Source organism: Mus caroli, chromosome 11 (assembly GCF_900094665.2).
Source record: "Mus caroli chromosome 11, CAROLI_EIJ_v1.1, whole genome shotgun sequence".
NCBI lineage: Eukaryota > Metazoa > Chordata > Mammalia > Rodentia > Muridae > Mus > Mus caroli.
In genome coordinates, this window is record NC_034580.1 from 93,151,436 (window position 1) to 93,165,864 (window position 14,429).

Consider the following 14,429-nt stretch of genomic DNA (forward strand, 5'->3'; position numbering starts at 1 on the left):
CACTCACTTTGTAGACCAGGCTGGCCTCGAACTCAGAAATCCGCCTGCCTCTGCCTCCCGAGTGCTGGGATTAAAGGCATGCGCCACCACGCCCGGCTAAAATGATTAATTTTTAAAAATTATTATTTTAGGCTTCTTTATTTACACTTTGTTTACTGACTGTGTGCCACATCATGCCTTTGGAGGTCAGAGGATACTTACTGACAGTCAATTCTTTTTCCACCATACAGGACTTGGGGATTGAATTTAGATTATCAGGTTTGCTAGCAAGTCCTTTTTCTACTGAGCCATCCTACTGTCTTTGCCTACGCGCGTATCCTGTGTGTGTGCCTGGAGTTTAGGGCCACTGTGTGGGTGTGGGAAACAATGTGGCTCTGCTCAAGAGCAGCAGCGAGGCTCCTGACCTCAGAGCCCCTTGCTAACCCAGAACAAGGAACTTTTTTTCTTTTTTCTTTTTGCTTTGGTGTTTTGAGACAAATCCTGACTCTGTGTAACCCTGGCTGTCCTGGAACTCTGTCTGTAGACCAAGCTGGCCATCTTGAACTTATAAGTCACTGTCTCTGCCTCATAAGTACTGGGATTAAAGGTGTGTGTGCCACAACCCAGCAACAACTAGATTTTAAGACAGTTGGTGTTCAGGGTAATTCTAGCCTGCAGAGCTTAGGGACCCTCTGGCCTCTGCCTCTGGCCTCCCTTGCTTAGGGACCCTCTGCCCTCTGGCCTCCCTTGCTTAGGGACCCTCTGCCCTCTGGCCTCCCTTGCTTGCCCTGTGTCCCTCTTTCCTTTTGGCCTCAGCTTTGGATAGTGTGCTTCTATAACATGCTTGCTATGTGAATCCCTCAGGTGAGACAGTATCGCTTGTGGACGTGGACATTTCTCAACGGGGCCTGACCTCTCCACACCCTCCAACTCCCCCTCCTCCTCCAAGAAGAAGCCTCAGCCTCCTAGGTATAGTCTCTAACCCACCCTTTTGCCATCTTGCCCTGTAGGGAGGGTGAACTCTAGGGACTTGCTCTTTGGTCAGGGGCCGGATAAGGTTAACGGTTTCTATTGATGGCCCAGCCCAGTTATTTTCCTTCCCTTTCTGCACACCCTTGTCATTTCTGCAGGCACTTAGATGGGCGGGCATCTTATTTGCATGAAGCAGTATTGACTGTCCATGTGTTGAGTAGATTCCCATGCAACTTGTCCTCAGTCTGTTGTGACTGAGCTGCTTAGGGATACCCTCACTCTCCTGCTTCTAGGCAAGCACAGCTGATTGGGATGACTTGCCCGTGCATAAAGGTAGCACGAAGGCCGGGCTGCCTCCCCAGCGGGGCCTGGATCCGCTCCTCTGCCTCCCCTCCCCTCGCTGTGTGTGCTCATTTTGCTGAACCTCTTGCTTTTGTTCTCTCTTGTAGATGATATCAGTGGGACGCTGCCTACATCTGTCCTTGTGGCTCCGATGGGGTCTTCCTTGCAGTCTTTCCCCCTACCTCCGCCTCCTCCACCCCACGCCCCAGGTTAGCTTAGTTTAGAGCCAAGACTCGTAAGAGTGGAAGGACGGGAGAAGTCTGCTTACGGACATTACAACTTAGGAGAAAGCTTCAGTCTCCATCCCCATGGTTGGACTAGAACTTGAAAATGAGTCTAAGAACTTTTTTTCCTAACCCGTTTCCTTATGGAAGTAAATCTTAACTTTTCTTAGAAATAAAAGCCTGGGATTTCTGGTTCCTGCTTCTGGGACTGCTTTGCTGAGGAGATATCACTTAAGAAATTGCCTTAATGTCAGTTCAGTGAAGAGGTTTACTATATTGCTGGTTATCAAAGTTGTGTGGTTTTTTTTTTTCCTAAGCTTTTGGTATTTACTGCAGCCTTGTAAATAAGTACCAAGCATTTAGTAGCCCATACCTGCTTTGCCAGCCTCCAGTACCCAGGGAATAAAATGAATGAAATCAGCATTCTTTTCTACTTCCCTGGCAAAAATCCTTACTCTCCCTGGGCAGTAAGCGAGTCACTATTTCCAAGGCTGCTTTACCGGCACTTCACTTCGAGGTGGGAGAAGTTGGAACCGCTCTAGGCTGGTGAAGCCCCTGAAGTAGTCACCTTAGTCAGGTTAGTGAGCAGCTCCCCTACTGCTTTTCTGGGGTTGAACGCCCCCACTCATCCTTCACGGCTTACACGAGCTCACACGGCTTTTTGTTCCGGCCCATCCAGCTCTTTCCCACTGCTTTGGCTCCCACCCTCTCAGCTTAGCTTCTAATGCCTTGCCCTCTTCAGTTAGCATCTTTTTGGGGAAGGGAAGTCTAGGGGTTGGAGCAGTGTGGATAAACAAGTGGTCTCCATTCTCTTGCCCTGCAGATGCGTTTCCCCGAATTGCTCCCATCAGAGCATCAGAATCCCTGCACAGCCAGCCCCCACAGCACCTCCAGTGTCCCCTCTATCGGCCCGACTCAAGCAGCTTTGCAGCCAGCCTTCGAGAGCTGGAAAAGGTAGGGATGCTTGAGGGCTGGCAGCTCACCTTTCCTCCCACACCTGAGCTCTGTCTGTGGTGTCCTTACTGTTTTTAGAGGAAGAGGAGTTTCTGTGTCTCCTTATTCACAGTGGCTAGACAGTAGGCTATTGTTTGTTTCATAGGAAATGTAAGGAGACTGAATTTGGGTGGGAAGAAGTTAGACATAATGGAAGAGGATTGCCGAGAAATCTTTGGGATAGTCTAAGGTGGTTTTCTAGGTAAATGGACCTGGTTCCTTCTGGTCCTTACAGGAGCACTGGTAATGAGATGTAGGACTGGTACAGAGTAAAAGTGTAAGGAGCCTGGTGCTCTCTGCTGTGGTTGGCACAAGGGTTAATGGCTTTTAGCTTCTCGGGTGTTTTGGAGAATGGGGGAAATCTCCCCTGCTAAGACAGATTGTGCTCAGGACATTGGCATTCTCTGTTAACTACGTTAGTATTCCCTATCTTGTCTAGTGTGGCTGGTACTGGGGACCTATGAATTGGGAAGATGCAGAGATGAAACTGAAGGGGAAGCCAGATGGTTCTTTCCTGGTACGAGACAGCTCGGATCCTCGTTACATCCTGAGCCTCAGCTTTCGATCACAGGGTATCACCCATCACACTAGAATGGAGCACTATAGAGGTAAGAGCTGCTGCCCCGGGAAAGCCTTTCTCCAGCTTTGCCTTTTCCTACCTGGGCTGAGGTAGCCCCCGCCCTCCTTTTAAAATTTTATTATTTTTGTGGGTGGGCCAGACTTGCTTTGAACTATATATCCAAGATGGGATTTGAACTGATTCTGTCCCTGCCATGCGCCACTATGACCAGCCCAAGTTTTAATTCTTTTTGTTGTTGTTGTTTTTATTTTTGTTTTTTCGAGACAGGGTTTCTCTGTGTGGCCCTGGCTGTCCTGGAACTCACTCTGTAGACCAGGCTGGCCTCGAACTCAGAAATCCACCTGCCTCTGCCTCCTAAGTGCTGGGATTAAAGGCATGCGCCACCACTGCCTGGCACCAAGTTTTAATTTTTTATGTAAAAGTAGCAGACAAATTCATCTTCATCTTTAAAAAATAGTAAAATTATATATGTTCTACATAATTAAAAAAAAAAAAAAACCTGGGCATGTTGGTGCATGCTTCTAATCTTATCACTCAAGAGGCAGAATCTGGCGGACCTCTTAGTTCTAGGCTAGCCTGGTCTCCAGAGAGAAACCCTGTCTCACAGAATGAAAAATAAAAACAAAACTATTTTTTTGTGATTTGTTTTCAGAAAATGTTTTATCTTTATACCTGTTTTATATACCTACACACCGGGGTTGCATGTAAAATTTCGTAGGCAAAATAGGATCATATGTAGAAAAAGTTCAAGAAGTCATTAAGTCTCCAGGTGGTGGTGGTAAACACCTTTAACCCTAGCACTCTAGAGACGAGGCAGAGCCCTTTCTTGGAAAACTGATTTTATAAAACAAAACAAAACAAGGAGGAGGAGGAGGAGGAAGAGGAGGGAGAGGAGGAGGAGGGAGAGGAGGAGGAGGAGCAGCAGCAGCAGCAGCAGAGGTAACAGCCATGAGTTTGGTTAGGAGATGCCTTAGTGGTTGAGAACACTTGCTGCTCTCCCAAAGGACCAAAGTCCAGTTCCCGGCATCCATGTCGGGTGGCTCACAAGTGTTTGTGATTCCAGTTCTTGGGGATCTGATACCTTCCTGTGACCTCCATGGGTACACACACACATGGGGCACACATACCCAAAATAAAAATAAATGTTAATAATTATAAAAAAAGAAGCCATGGATTAGGTAACTGTTGGAAGTGGGATGTGGTTAGAAGCCAATGCTGCCAACTTTTCTGCAGTTCCAAAGAAGCAGAATCACAGATAAACCAAATACAAAATGCAGCATTTCAGAATGAGCTGTTTGGTTAAAACAGACTATTAATTGACTAGACTTTGGGAATGGGAGATGAATACTTCTTGGCTGTTAGGTTCTTGCTAGGTGAGGGAGTAAGAGCCTCCCTCCTCAGTGCTGTCCCAGTGGCTCGTGGGTTAAGGGCCTTTCTTTCTAACCTTTAGTAGAAAGAGGCTTTGTGTCTGGTACTTGTTGACATGGGACACACCCTCACCGTTTTCAGTGACACTGTAAGAGGAGCTGCAGAGGCTCCAGGCTGCAGCTCCAAATTGTGTTCTTTTGTGGATGAGTCTCAGAACCTAGGATTGAGTCACAGAAGGTCAGATTCCCTTTTGCCTTTGGAACGCTGGAGTTTGAGGTCGAAACTTCACAACGCTCTGGGCGTGGGAGAAGGGAAGGCTTAGTTTGCTTCCCTGTGCCTGTCGTGTGCGTCCCTAAAGAGTGAATGGTGTGCACTCTGCATGGCTTAGATCTGAGAGCCCTTGCTTTTACTATGGTCCTCTCACATCCTTTAGAGTATGTGCGTCTTTACTGTATGACAGGTGAATTTATAAATACAAGTGTGGAGTAAGTCATTTAAAGAATGATATGCATAAGGAAAAGAAAATCCTTATTTTTTTAACTTAATTATTTGTTTTTTTAAACTTTTTTTTTTTTCCCCCCCAAGACAGAGTTTCTCTGTGTAGCCCTGGCTGTCCTGGAACTCACTTTGTAGACCAGACTGGCTTCGAACTCAGAAATCCGCCTGCCTCTGCCTCCCGAGTGCTGGGATTAAAGGCGTGCGCCACCACGCCCGGCTTTAAAACATTTTTAATTCATGCATTTTGTGAATGCATGTGTTCAAGCGTGTGTAGGTCACCACATGTGTATGATAGACAGGAAACCTGAGGGATCACATCTTTCCTCCTCCTCTGTTGGTTCTAGGCTGAGGACTCAGGATGTCATCTTTGCTGGCAAGTACCTTTACACACTGAGTCGTTTTGCTGGCCTCTCTAAATTCTTCTGAGATCTTTGTTTTTCTTTTGTTAGTTTATTTTATGTTTTGGATTTTCAAGACAGGATGTCTCTGTGTACCCTTGGCTGTCCTGGAACTTAGTCTATAGAGCTGGCCTTGAACTCACAGAGATCTGCCTACAGAGTGTTTTGGGATTAAAGGTGTGTGCTACCNCCATACCAAAAAAAAAAAAATGAGTGAAAATGTTGTTTAGAATTTATTTTTTTAAAAAGATTTATTTATTTATTTATTTACACACTATAGCTGTACAGATGGTTGTGAGCCTTCATGTGGTTCTGGGAATTGAATTTAGGACCTTTGCTCGCTCTGGTCCACCCTGCTTGCTCCAGCCCAAGGATTTATTTATTATTATAAATAAGTACACTGTAGCTCACTGTAGCTGTCTTCAGATCACCAGAAGAGGATGTCAGATCTCATTATGGGTGGTTGTGAGCCACCATATGGCTGCTGGGATTTGAAATCAGGACCTTTGGAAGAGCAGTCAGTGCTCTTACCCACTGAGCCATCTCACCAGCCCTAAAATTTATTTATTTATTTATTTTTTCGAGACAGGGTTTCTCTGTGTAGCCCTGGCTGTCCTTGAACTCACTCTGTAGACCAGGCTGGCCGAGAACTCAGAAATCCTCCTGCCTCCACCACCCCAGTGCTAGGATTAAAGGTGTGTGCCACCACTGTCTGGCCTAAAATTTAATTTTTAATAATTTAGTTATTAAAAAAATAGAGCCGGGCGTGGTGGCGCATGCCTTTAATCCCAGCACTTGGGAGGCAGAGGCAGGCGGATTTCTGAGTTCGAGGCCAGCCTGGTCTACAAAGTGAGCTCCAGGACAGCCAGAGCTATAAAGAGAAACCCTGTCTCGAAAAACCAAAAAAAAATAAATAAATAAAAAAATAGAATGTTTAGTCGGGCGATGGTGATGCATGCCTATAATCCCAGTACTAGGAAGGCAGAAGCAGTCTGATATCTGTGAATTTGAGGCCAGCTTGGTCTACAGAACAAGTTCTAGGACAGCCAAAGCTACCCAGAGAAACCAGGTCTCAAAAAAACCAAACAACAACAAAACACAAACAAAAAACTAAAATGTTCAAAGCAGCCTCTTAGATCATTTGAGGTTTTTTTGTTGTTTTTCTTTTTAATTTTTAGAGTTTTGCTGTCTACCCCAGTCTGTCCTCTAGCTCAGATCTTCCTGCCTTAGACTCCTGAGCGCCCTGATGACAGGAACTCCACACCACACCACACCTAAAAAGGTTGTAAATTTACTCTTAGTTTTCCATTCCAGGGACTTTCAGCTTATGGTGCCATCCCAAGTTTGAGGATCGCTGTCAGTCGGTGGTGGAGTTCATTAAGAGAGCCATCATGCACTCCAAGAATGGGAAATTTCTCTATTTCCTGAGATCCAGGGTCCCAGGTAAAATTGTAGTTACAGTAATTTATTATTGTTGCTTTTTAAAGAGAGGCCTTACTCTTGTATTTCAGGATGGCCTTGTATTTCCATGTTGCCCAAGCTCTCCTTTTGCCTCAGCCTCCTGCTAGTTACAATAATTATTAAACCCAACTAGGATGTGATATTCTACCAGAATGTTCCAGTCCCCAAACAATGGCCACACCTAAAACTGTTTGTCCTGCTATTGGAGCAACCACTTCTGCAGAGTCCAGTGACTAAGGCCAGCCCTTGTACGTTAATCCTATAATGTTCTAAAGAATGGTTTCTGCTTCTCTGACCACATGAATAAGAAAATTGTTCCCATCGCTGAAGCCCAGGCATCGTGTAGCACTTGACATTGAGATGGCTCCTTGCTGCTGTTGCAGGCTTCTTACCTTTTATTTGTGAAGTCAGGCAGTGTGACCTCTGCAGGCATTTCCCCAGGGTCAGGGGTGTGAGAGTGGACTCACCAGAAAGGCAGTGGTGAGTGGGTCTGCAGGCTGAGTGCAGTTGTAGTTTATTAAGAAATGCCTGCTAGGGTTTGTCCATAGTGTACTAACTGACAAACAGGAGTGGCTTGTTGTTGTTTAGTATATTGACATCTCCACTGTGTTGAAAAACAAAGACTTTTCTTCACATGGGAGCACTGCCCTGCTCTTGGCTTCACTAGTGTGATCATATAGTCAAGTCAGCCAGCCCACTGAAGAAGTTATCTGCCTGGTATCTATCAGAGGAGGTGGAGGAATGGTTTAGAAGAACTTGGCTTTTAGCATTAGGTAAGGAAAACTGACAAGCACATTTATGTGAGGAATCTGTAGGAAGCAAACAGAAAAGCAAGAGCTTCATGCTTTCACTTTGAATCAAATTAGCTTCCTAAGCAGGGTGCCAAGAAATTGCTCTAAAATGTAGGAGTTGCTGGGGAGCCTCGGGCAGAACATCAGGAACAGGATTGGACCAGGTGACAGTGATGTTTGTATAATGTTGGTGATTTAAATAAGGCACGACAGGGTGTGAACTGTATTAATTCTCACTTCATTTGGTATTTGCTACAGTGCTGCCAACACCATTGGGGCTCATGTGTTTGTCTTAGTTGAAGGAACATGTTAGAATTCTTCATACCATTGAGGCTGCTTAGCAATTTTTAACATTTGTGGATATAATGGATATTTATTTATCAAACATTTATTTGTAACTTAGTATAAAAAGTCAGCTAGCTGATGCCCTGAGGGAACTCCCAGCCTTCAGGAAGGGATGGAGAAAAATGAAGTGATTTGCAGGGACAAGGGGAGGAGCTCTGCTTATTGGTAATCTAGGCGACTCTCAGTGAGGTGTCTCCTGACTCTGGAACGTCCCTGCTCGCAGCAGATTGAGAGACTTGGAGTCTCGGGCTGCGTCAATACAGCTCTTTTTATCCCACAAATGTACTTTATCTTCAGAAATTGCAGCTAAGATTTCTAATATTGTACACGAGTTAGAGTTTGAAGTATTGACTACTGTTTATTGAATGCCTACTAAGAGGAAGTCAAGTTTCTAATTTAAATATCTCAACTCTTAAGTTAACTAATAGGTTAGTCTATTAAAATTGTAGATAATTGGGATAGGACATTTAGCTTAGTCCCCTAGATTTAGTCCCCACACAATCCAGCATCCTGGGCGTGCTCTGGAGAGGAACCACATTCTCGGCTGTCTGTTTCTGTCTGTCTATTTCTTTCTCTATATATTTATTTGCTTTGGGAGGTGGTGTCTGGTGTATCCCAGGCTGACTTCAAGTGTGCTCCCTAGGTGACAGTGAACTTCTGATCTCAGCACTTGATGTGTAGCCTAGCCTAGTGCTAAGCTTGTGGCAGTCCTCCTGCCTTAGCCTCCTAAGCGCTGGAATTATAGGTGTAAGCTGCAGTCACAAAAATTTAAATACATCCAGGTCAGTGCTATCGAATAAGACCCTGTCTCAATATTTTTAAGCTGGGCATGGTGACGCACGCCTTTAATCTCAGCACTCGGGAGACAGAGGTAGGTGGATTTCTGAGTTCGAGACCAGCCTGGTCTACAAAGTGAGTTCTAGGACAGCCAAGGCTACACAGAGAAACCCTATCTTAAAAAAATCAAAAAATAAATAAATAAAAAAGAAAAAAAGAATATTTTTAAATAAAATATTGTTCTGCCTGTAATTTACTTATTGTAACCTCCATGGTTACAATATGGTTCTTTGAATTTCCTGTGAAATCATTATTCCATCCAGAGGCTTGGCTGATCCAGTTTGGATGTTTTGTGGAGAAGGAAGTAGCCATACCAGTTCCTAGGTGTAAGGTGGAAACCATGCTGGCACTGCTGTCACTGCACACTCTGCTGACAAGACGTCCTTGTGTTTGCTTGTTTTTTTTCTAGGCAATGCCATGAAGCCCTTACTGGCCTCAAACTGACTATACAGCTGAGGGAGACCTTGAACTCCTGATTCTCCTGCCTCCACCTCTCAAGTGCTGGCATAAGTGTGCATTTTTCTATTATCAATACTGGGATTATTGAAATACCTTTCCCTATACCCTAAAATTTAGTCTTACCCCAGTTTGATATCTTAAAAATCAATCTCTCAGCCGGGCGTGGTGGCGCATGCCTTTAATCCCAGCACTCGGGAGGCAGGGGCAGGCGGATTTCTGAGTTCGAGGCCAGCCTGGTCTACAAAGTGAGCTCCAGGACAGCCAGAGCTATACAGATAAACCCTGTCTCGAAAAACAAAAAAAAAAAAAAAAAAAAAAAAATCAATCTCTCTGTCTGTCTGTCTGTCTGTCTGTCTGTCTGTGAAGGTCTTTCTATAGCCCTGGCTTTCCTAGAACTCATTAGGCCAGGTTGGCCTCTCAAACTCAGAGATTCGCCAGCCTCTGTGCCACCCCACTCCCAACCCACCCTGCCCCCAATTTTGCTACTAAAGGCATGCACCACTGCACCCAACTTTAAATCTCTCTTTAAATTGTAAATTTTATTCTTTCGATTTATTTCATTTGTATCAGTGTTTACCTGAATGGGTCTTCCTGCCTCAGCTAAAATCATGAAGTGTACTCTACACAGCCATGCTCACAGCATCCACGGTGATTCTATTAAATGGTGATCTGTTAAATGGCCATGCTAACTATCACCACTCCACCTCTTGCTCCTTAGATGCTCATGGCCATGTTAATAATATATATTATATATTCCAACTGACTTTAAAGATCCCCATTGTCTTTAGCAATTTCATCTTTTTTGTTTTTCCAAGACAGGGTTTCTCTGTGTATCCCTGGCTGTCCTGGAGCTCACTCTGTAGACCAGGCTGGCCTTGAACTCAGAGACATCCACTGCCTCTGTGAGTGCTGGGCTTAAAGGCGGGTGCCACTGCCCAGCCAATTTCATCTTCTTTTTAATTAAAAAAAATTGTGTTTATTTATTTGTGTATATGCATATACATTTGTATGCCTAGTGCTCATGAACCATCAGAGGACAGCTTACTGGAGTTGGGTCTTTCCTTCTATCTACCATACGGGCTCTGGAGATTGAATTCAGGCTGCCGGGCTTGAATTCAGTGTCTTTACCCATTGAGCCACCTTGCCGACCCATCACCAGCTTTTAAAAAAAGTCCAAGGTCTTTTTTTTTTTTTCCCGAGACAGGGTTTCTCTGTGTAGCTCTGGCTGTCCTGGAACTCACTCTGTAGACCAGGCTGGCCTCGAACTTGGAAATCCGCCTGCCTCTGCCTCCCAAGTGCTGGGATTAAAGGCGTGCACCACCACTGCCCAGCCAAGTCCAAGGTCTTAACTGTGAGTTCCTATAGAATCAAGCAGGCTATACACTTCCGGCTTTCCTGGGTTCCGGGGGTTTGTGAGCCTGGACTCTCTGTTAAAATGAATCTAGGTCTTCACACACAAGATGGACCTCTAAGGGCAGAGCTTTCCTTCGGGACGCCTTCCTGTTGTGTTAATGAAGACAGGCACTCTCTCTTCAGTGGTGCTGGTCTCTAACAATTACAACTGCTTTCTCAGCACTAGCCTGAACACTCTCTGGATTTGAAATTTTCTTTGCCAAACAAATTAGTCCATTAGCTTTCCTTTTTCTCAGGTTCTCAAGCTGTAAACAGAATGAAGGTACATTCTTGGCTAAAATAGTACATTAGTGGCCTCTAGTGCAGTTCCTGATAGACCCTCATGAGGGAACACGTCAGCAACCATGACGTGGCTTTGGAGACAATCTACAGCCTTCACTTCCTTTTTTCCTCAGGCCTTCAATCAAAAAATTTTAAAGCTGTTTGAAATTAAACCCCAGTAATGGTAGAATTTTATTTTCTAATCAGTTGTGTTTGTAGTATTTCTTTGGATATGACAGTGGCTAAAAAAATAATTCCTAGCTGGGTGTGGTGTCACACACTTTTAGTCCTCCCACACAGGAGGCAAAAGCAGGTCTCTGAGTTCAAGGCCAGCCTGGAGCCTGGTCTACAGAACAGGTTCCAGGGCAGCCAGGACTACACAGAAAAATCCTATCTTGAAAAACCAAATGTGAGTGTACTATCACTGTCTTCAGACACACCAGAAGAGGGCATCAGATCTCATTACAGATGGTTGTGAGCCACCTTGTGGTTGCTGAAAATTGAACTCAGGACCTCTGGAAGAGCAGTCAGTGCTCTTAACCGCTGAGCCATCTCTCCAGTCCACTTCTCACCTTTTTAGTTTGCTTCTCTTAATCTTAATAGTCCCTTTGCTTACAGAAACCAGAACATTGTTAGTTCATTTGAATGTTTTAGTCCCTGACGTCCTTGTCCTTGGTGGCTGGGTTCTGTGGCATTGACTGTGGGGGTTGGGCTTCCCCAGCACAGGAGCTCTGACCCATGTAGGAGTGTTTGCTTGGAGCCTGGCAGGCACACAGGACAGGCACCTGAGCACTGTCGCATGAGGCCCAGCTTGTGCAGCTGTAGTAGCTGTCTTTCAGAAGCATCGGTGTTGTTCCTGTAACCCAGCCTAAGCTCCAGTAGGAGAGGGAGACTAGCGAGGGAAGAAAAGTACCAAGCTGGCCTGGCCTGGCCGGAGTAGACAGTTGCAGGAGTGGCAGCCTGGATACCAGCTCCACCTGCCCCCTTCCTGCTCACTAGTTGGAATGCTGTGGGGCCTTTCAGAGCTGAAATATTCTGTACCAAAACCTCCACAGAGAGGACTGGCCTCTCAACATGTGACCCTTTCTGGCCATAAAGGCTATTCAAACCACTGTACCTCTGAATATCCTGAGCCCTGATCTTTAAGATACTGCTAAATAGTGCTGCACAAGTATCCCTGTTCCCAACAGGGAGGCTCTGGGTTGTCCTTCCCTGAGACCCTCACGCTTGGACTTGGTCCCTTGGTCCCAAGCAGGCTCTAGCGTGGTCTTGTTCACTGGGCTAGTTTCCACAATTAAGAGTGATTCTGGGCCCAGCAGTGGTAGCAGACGCCTTTAGTCCCAGCACTCGGGAGGCAGAGGCAGGTGGATTTCTGAGTTTGAGGCTGGCCTGGTTTACAAAGTGAGTTCCAGGACAGCCAGGGCTACACAGAGAAACCCTGTCTCGAAAAGAAAACATAAAGAAGAAGAGTAGTGGTTCTGGAAGCCAAGTATCGGGACTTAAATCTGTGGTCCCAGTACTCATAAGACAGGAGGATTGCATTAGGTTGAGGCTAGCCTGTCAATAAACCAAAATGTTGCTGAGGAGGTAATCAGAGGACACGAAATTCCCTTGAATGGTAATGGTGCTCTCACAGATGGCTCTCAACAGCCCTTTGTAAGGGGCTCTAACACAGAGTATATACATGAACTCTAAAATAGCCCTGTGACATCCTCCGCACAGCACTTCTGGGAGCTGTAGTTAGCTTCGTTATTCTGAGTATTTTCCTTTGGTTTTATTCTTGAAGGACTGCCACCAACTCCAGTACAGCTGCTCTATCCAGTGTCCAGATTCAGCAATGTCAAGTCCCTCCAGCATCTTTGCAGATTCCGGATCCGGCAGCTTGTCCGAATAGATCATATTCCGGATCTGCCACTGCCTAAGTACAATGGGGTTGTCAGGGTTGTTTTGGAGGGGGGGTGAACTAGAAATGGAAGTGCCTTTGACACTTGCAAGCTGCTCCTGGAGGCCAAGCCTGACGTAAGCGTTTGTAGGCAGTGTTCTTTCGATTCTTTATGTCTTAGCACTTGACTCTAGAGCTGTGACATTGCAGCAAAGGGAGGAAGATGTGTGTGCTGGCCTCACACTGCAGGCCGTGGGCAGAGTGCGCTACAGTAGAGTGAGAGAGACAGAAGTGTGTAAGGATGGGAAGGTGAGAATTCTGTCACGTTGGCAAAGGCTGCTCAGTAGTCATACAATATGAAGGAATGGAGAAGGGAGGAGGGCTCCAAGCAAGAGATGTTTTCTTAAAGGAAACCGAAGTCATAGTTCCTGAGAAATGTCCCTGTAAATGGTACACTCTGTCTCCTTGTTTTTCACAGACCTCTGATCTCTTACATTCGAAAGTTCTACTACTATGATCCTCAGGAAGAGGTGTACCTGTCCCTAAAGGAAGCGCAGCTCATTTCCAAACAGAAGCAAGAGGTGGAGCCTTCCACGTAGCAGCAAGGACCCCTGCTGTTGAACATGAAGGTAGGAACATCCTGTCTCTTTCTTTGCCAAGCCTAGGCACTAGGTTACTTCCTGACCCACAAATTTGTCTGATAATTGATTCTCCGATGGTACATCGTTTCATTTGAAGAAAAACACAGCAGTCACGAAGGCCCTAAACCACTGGTTCTCAACCTAATAAAAGTATTTTTGGAAATAGAGGTTTGCCAAAGGGGTCACAGCCCACAGGTTGAGAACTGCAGCCTTATAGAGTATTTGCCAAGCCAAGCCTTTTTAAGCTACAGTTGTGGATTCAATTAATTTATTAGTCAGATCCTATCTGAAACTAAGAAGTAAAAGGGAGAGCTGAGGATATATTTCAGGAGGAGCCTGCCTGCCTGCGCTCACAGGGTCCGAAGCTTGATTCCTAGTTACTACTCCTTACCAAGCTGAACACGTGATATACCTGTGATCCAAGCACTTGGAAGTTGTTAGCAAAGAGGATCGTAGTGTGCAAGCTTAGCACTGAGCATAAGTAAGGCACAGTGTGACTGCATATTTGCTTTGGCTGGTCTTCAGGATACTGCCTGTATGATACAGAAAGCAAGAGCCCAATGGGGAGATAAACTTAAAGGAACTAATGAATGCCTTTATTTTCAAAAGGCATGCATTGCAGTAAGAGTTTTTCCAAGGCTTACAGCTTGAGATGGCAATGAGAAAAAGCAGCCTGCCTCTTCTCTGCCATTGCAAAGTAAATGTTCGAAAAAATAAAATACAGGGCATGGAGGCACATACCTGTAGTCCCCGCATTGAGGAAGTGGAGGCCATAGGATCAGAGTTCAAGGTTGGCCTTAGCACCATAGCAAGTTGGAGGCCAACTTCATGAGTTCCTGTTTCAACCCTCACACATACACACCACAAAAATAAAGTCGGGCCAGGCATGGTGGCGCATGCCTTTAATCCCAGCACTCGGGAGGCAGAGGCAGGTGGATTTCTGAGTTCGACGCCAGCCTGGTCTACAAAGTGAGTTCCAGAACAG

The 14,429-nt window shown here is 45.5% G+C and overlaps 1 protein-coding gene across 2 annotated transcripts in view; it reads left to right on the forward strand.

Annotated features, from left to right (window-relative positions):
- The window catches only part of Socs7 (suppressor of cytokine signaling 7), a 36,104-nt gene that overhangs the window by 13,330 nt on the left and 8,345 nt on the right, over window positions 1-14,429 (forward strand). Inside the window, exons 3-9 of one of the 2 annotated variants that reach the window (XM_021176739.2) lie at window positions 844-948; window positions 1,401-1,502; window positions 2,341-2,471; window positions 2,950-3,118; window positions 6,669-6,797; window positions 12,708-12,843; window positions 13,282-13,432. In XM_021176739.2, the coding sequence (XP_021032398.1) occupies window positions 844-948; window positions 1,401-1,502; window positions 2,341-2,471; window positions 2,950-3,118; window positions 6,669-6,797; window positions 12,708-12,843; window positions 13,282-13,402 (893 nt within the window). In that variant the 3' untranslated portion in view covers window positions 13,403-13,432. The remainder of the gene's footprint in view (window positions 1-843; window positions 949-1,400; window positions 1,503-2,340; window positions 2,472-2,949; window positions 3,119-6,668; window positions 6,798-12,707; window positions 12,844-13,281; window positions 13,433-14,429) is intronic. The other variant, XM_029483627.1, reaches the window with a different exon arrangement.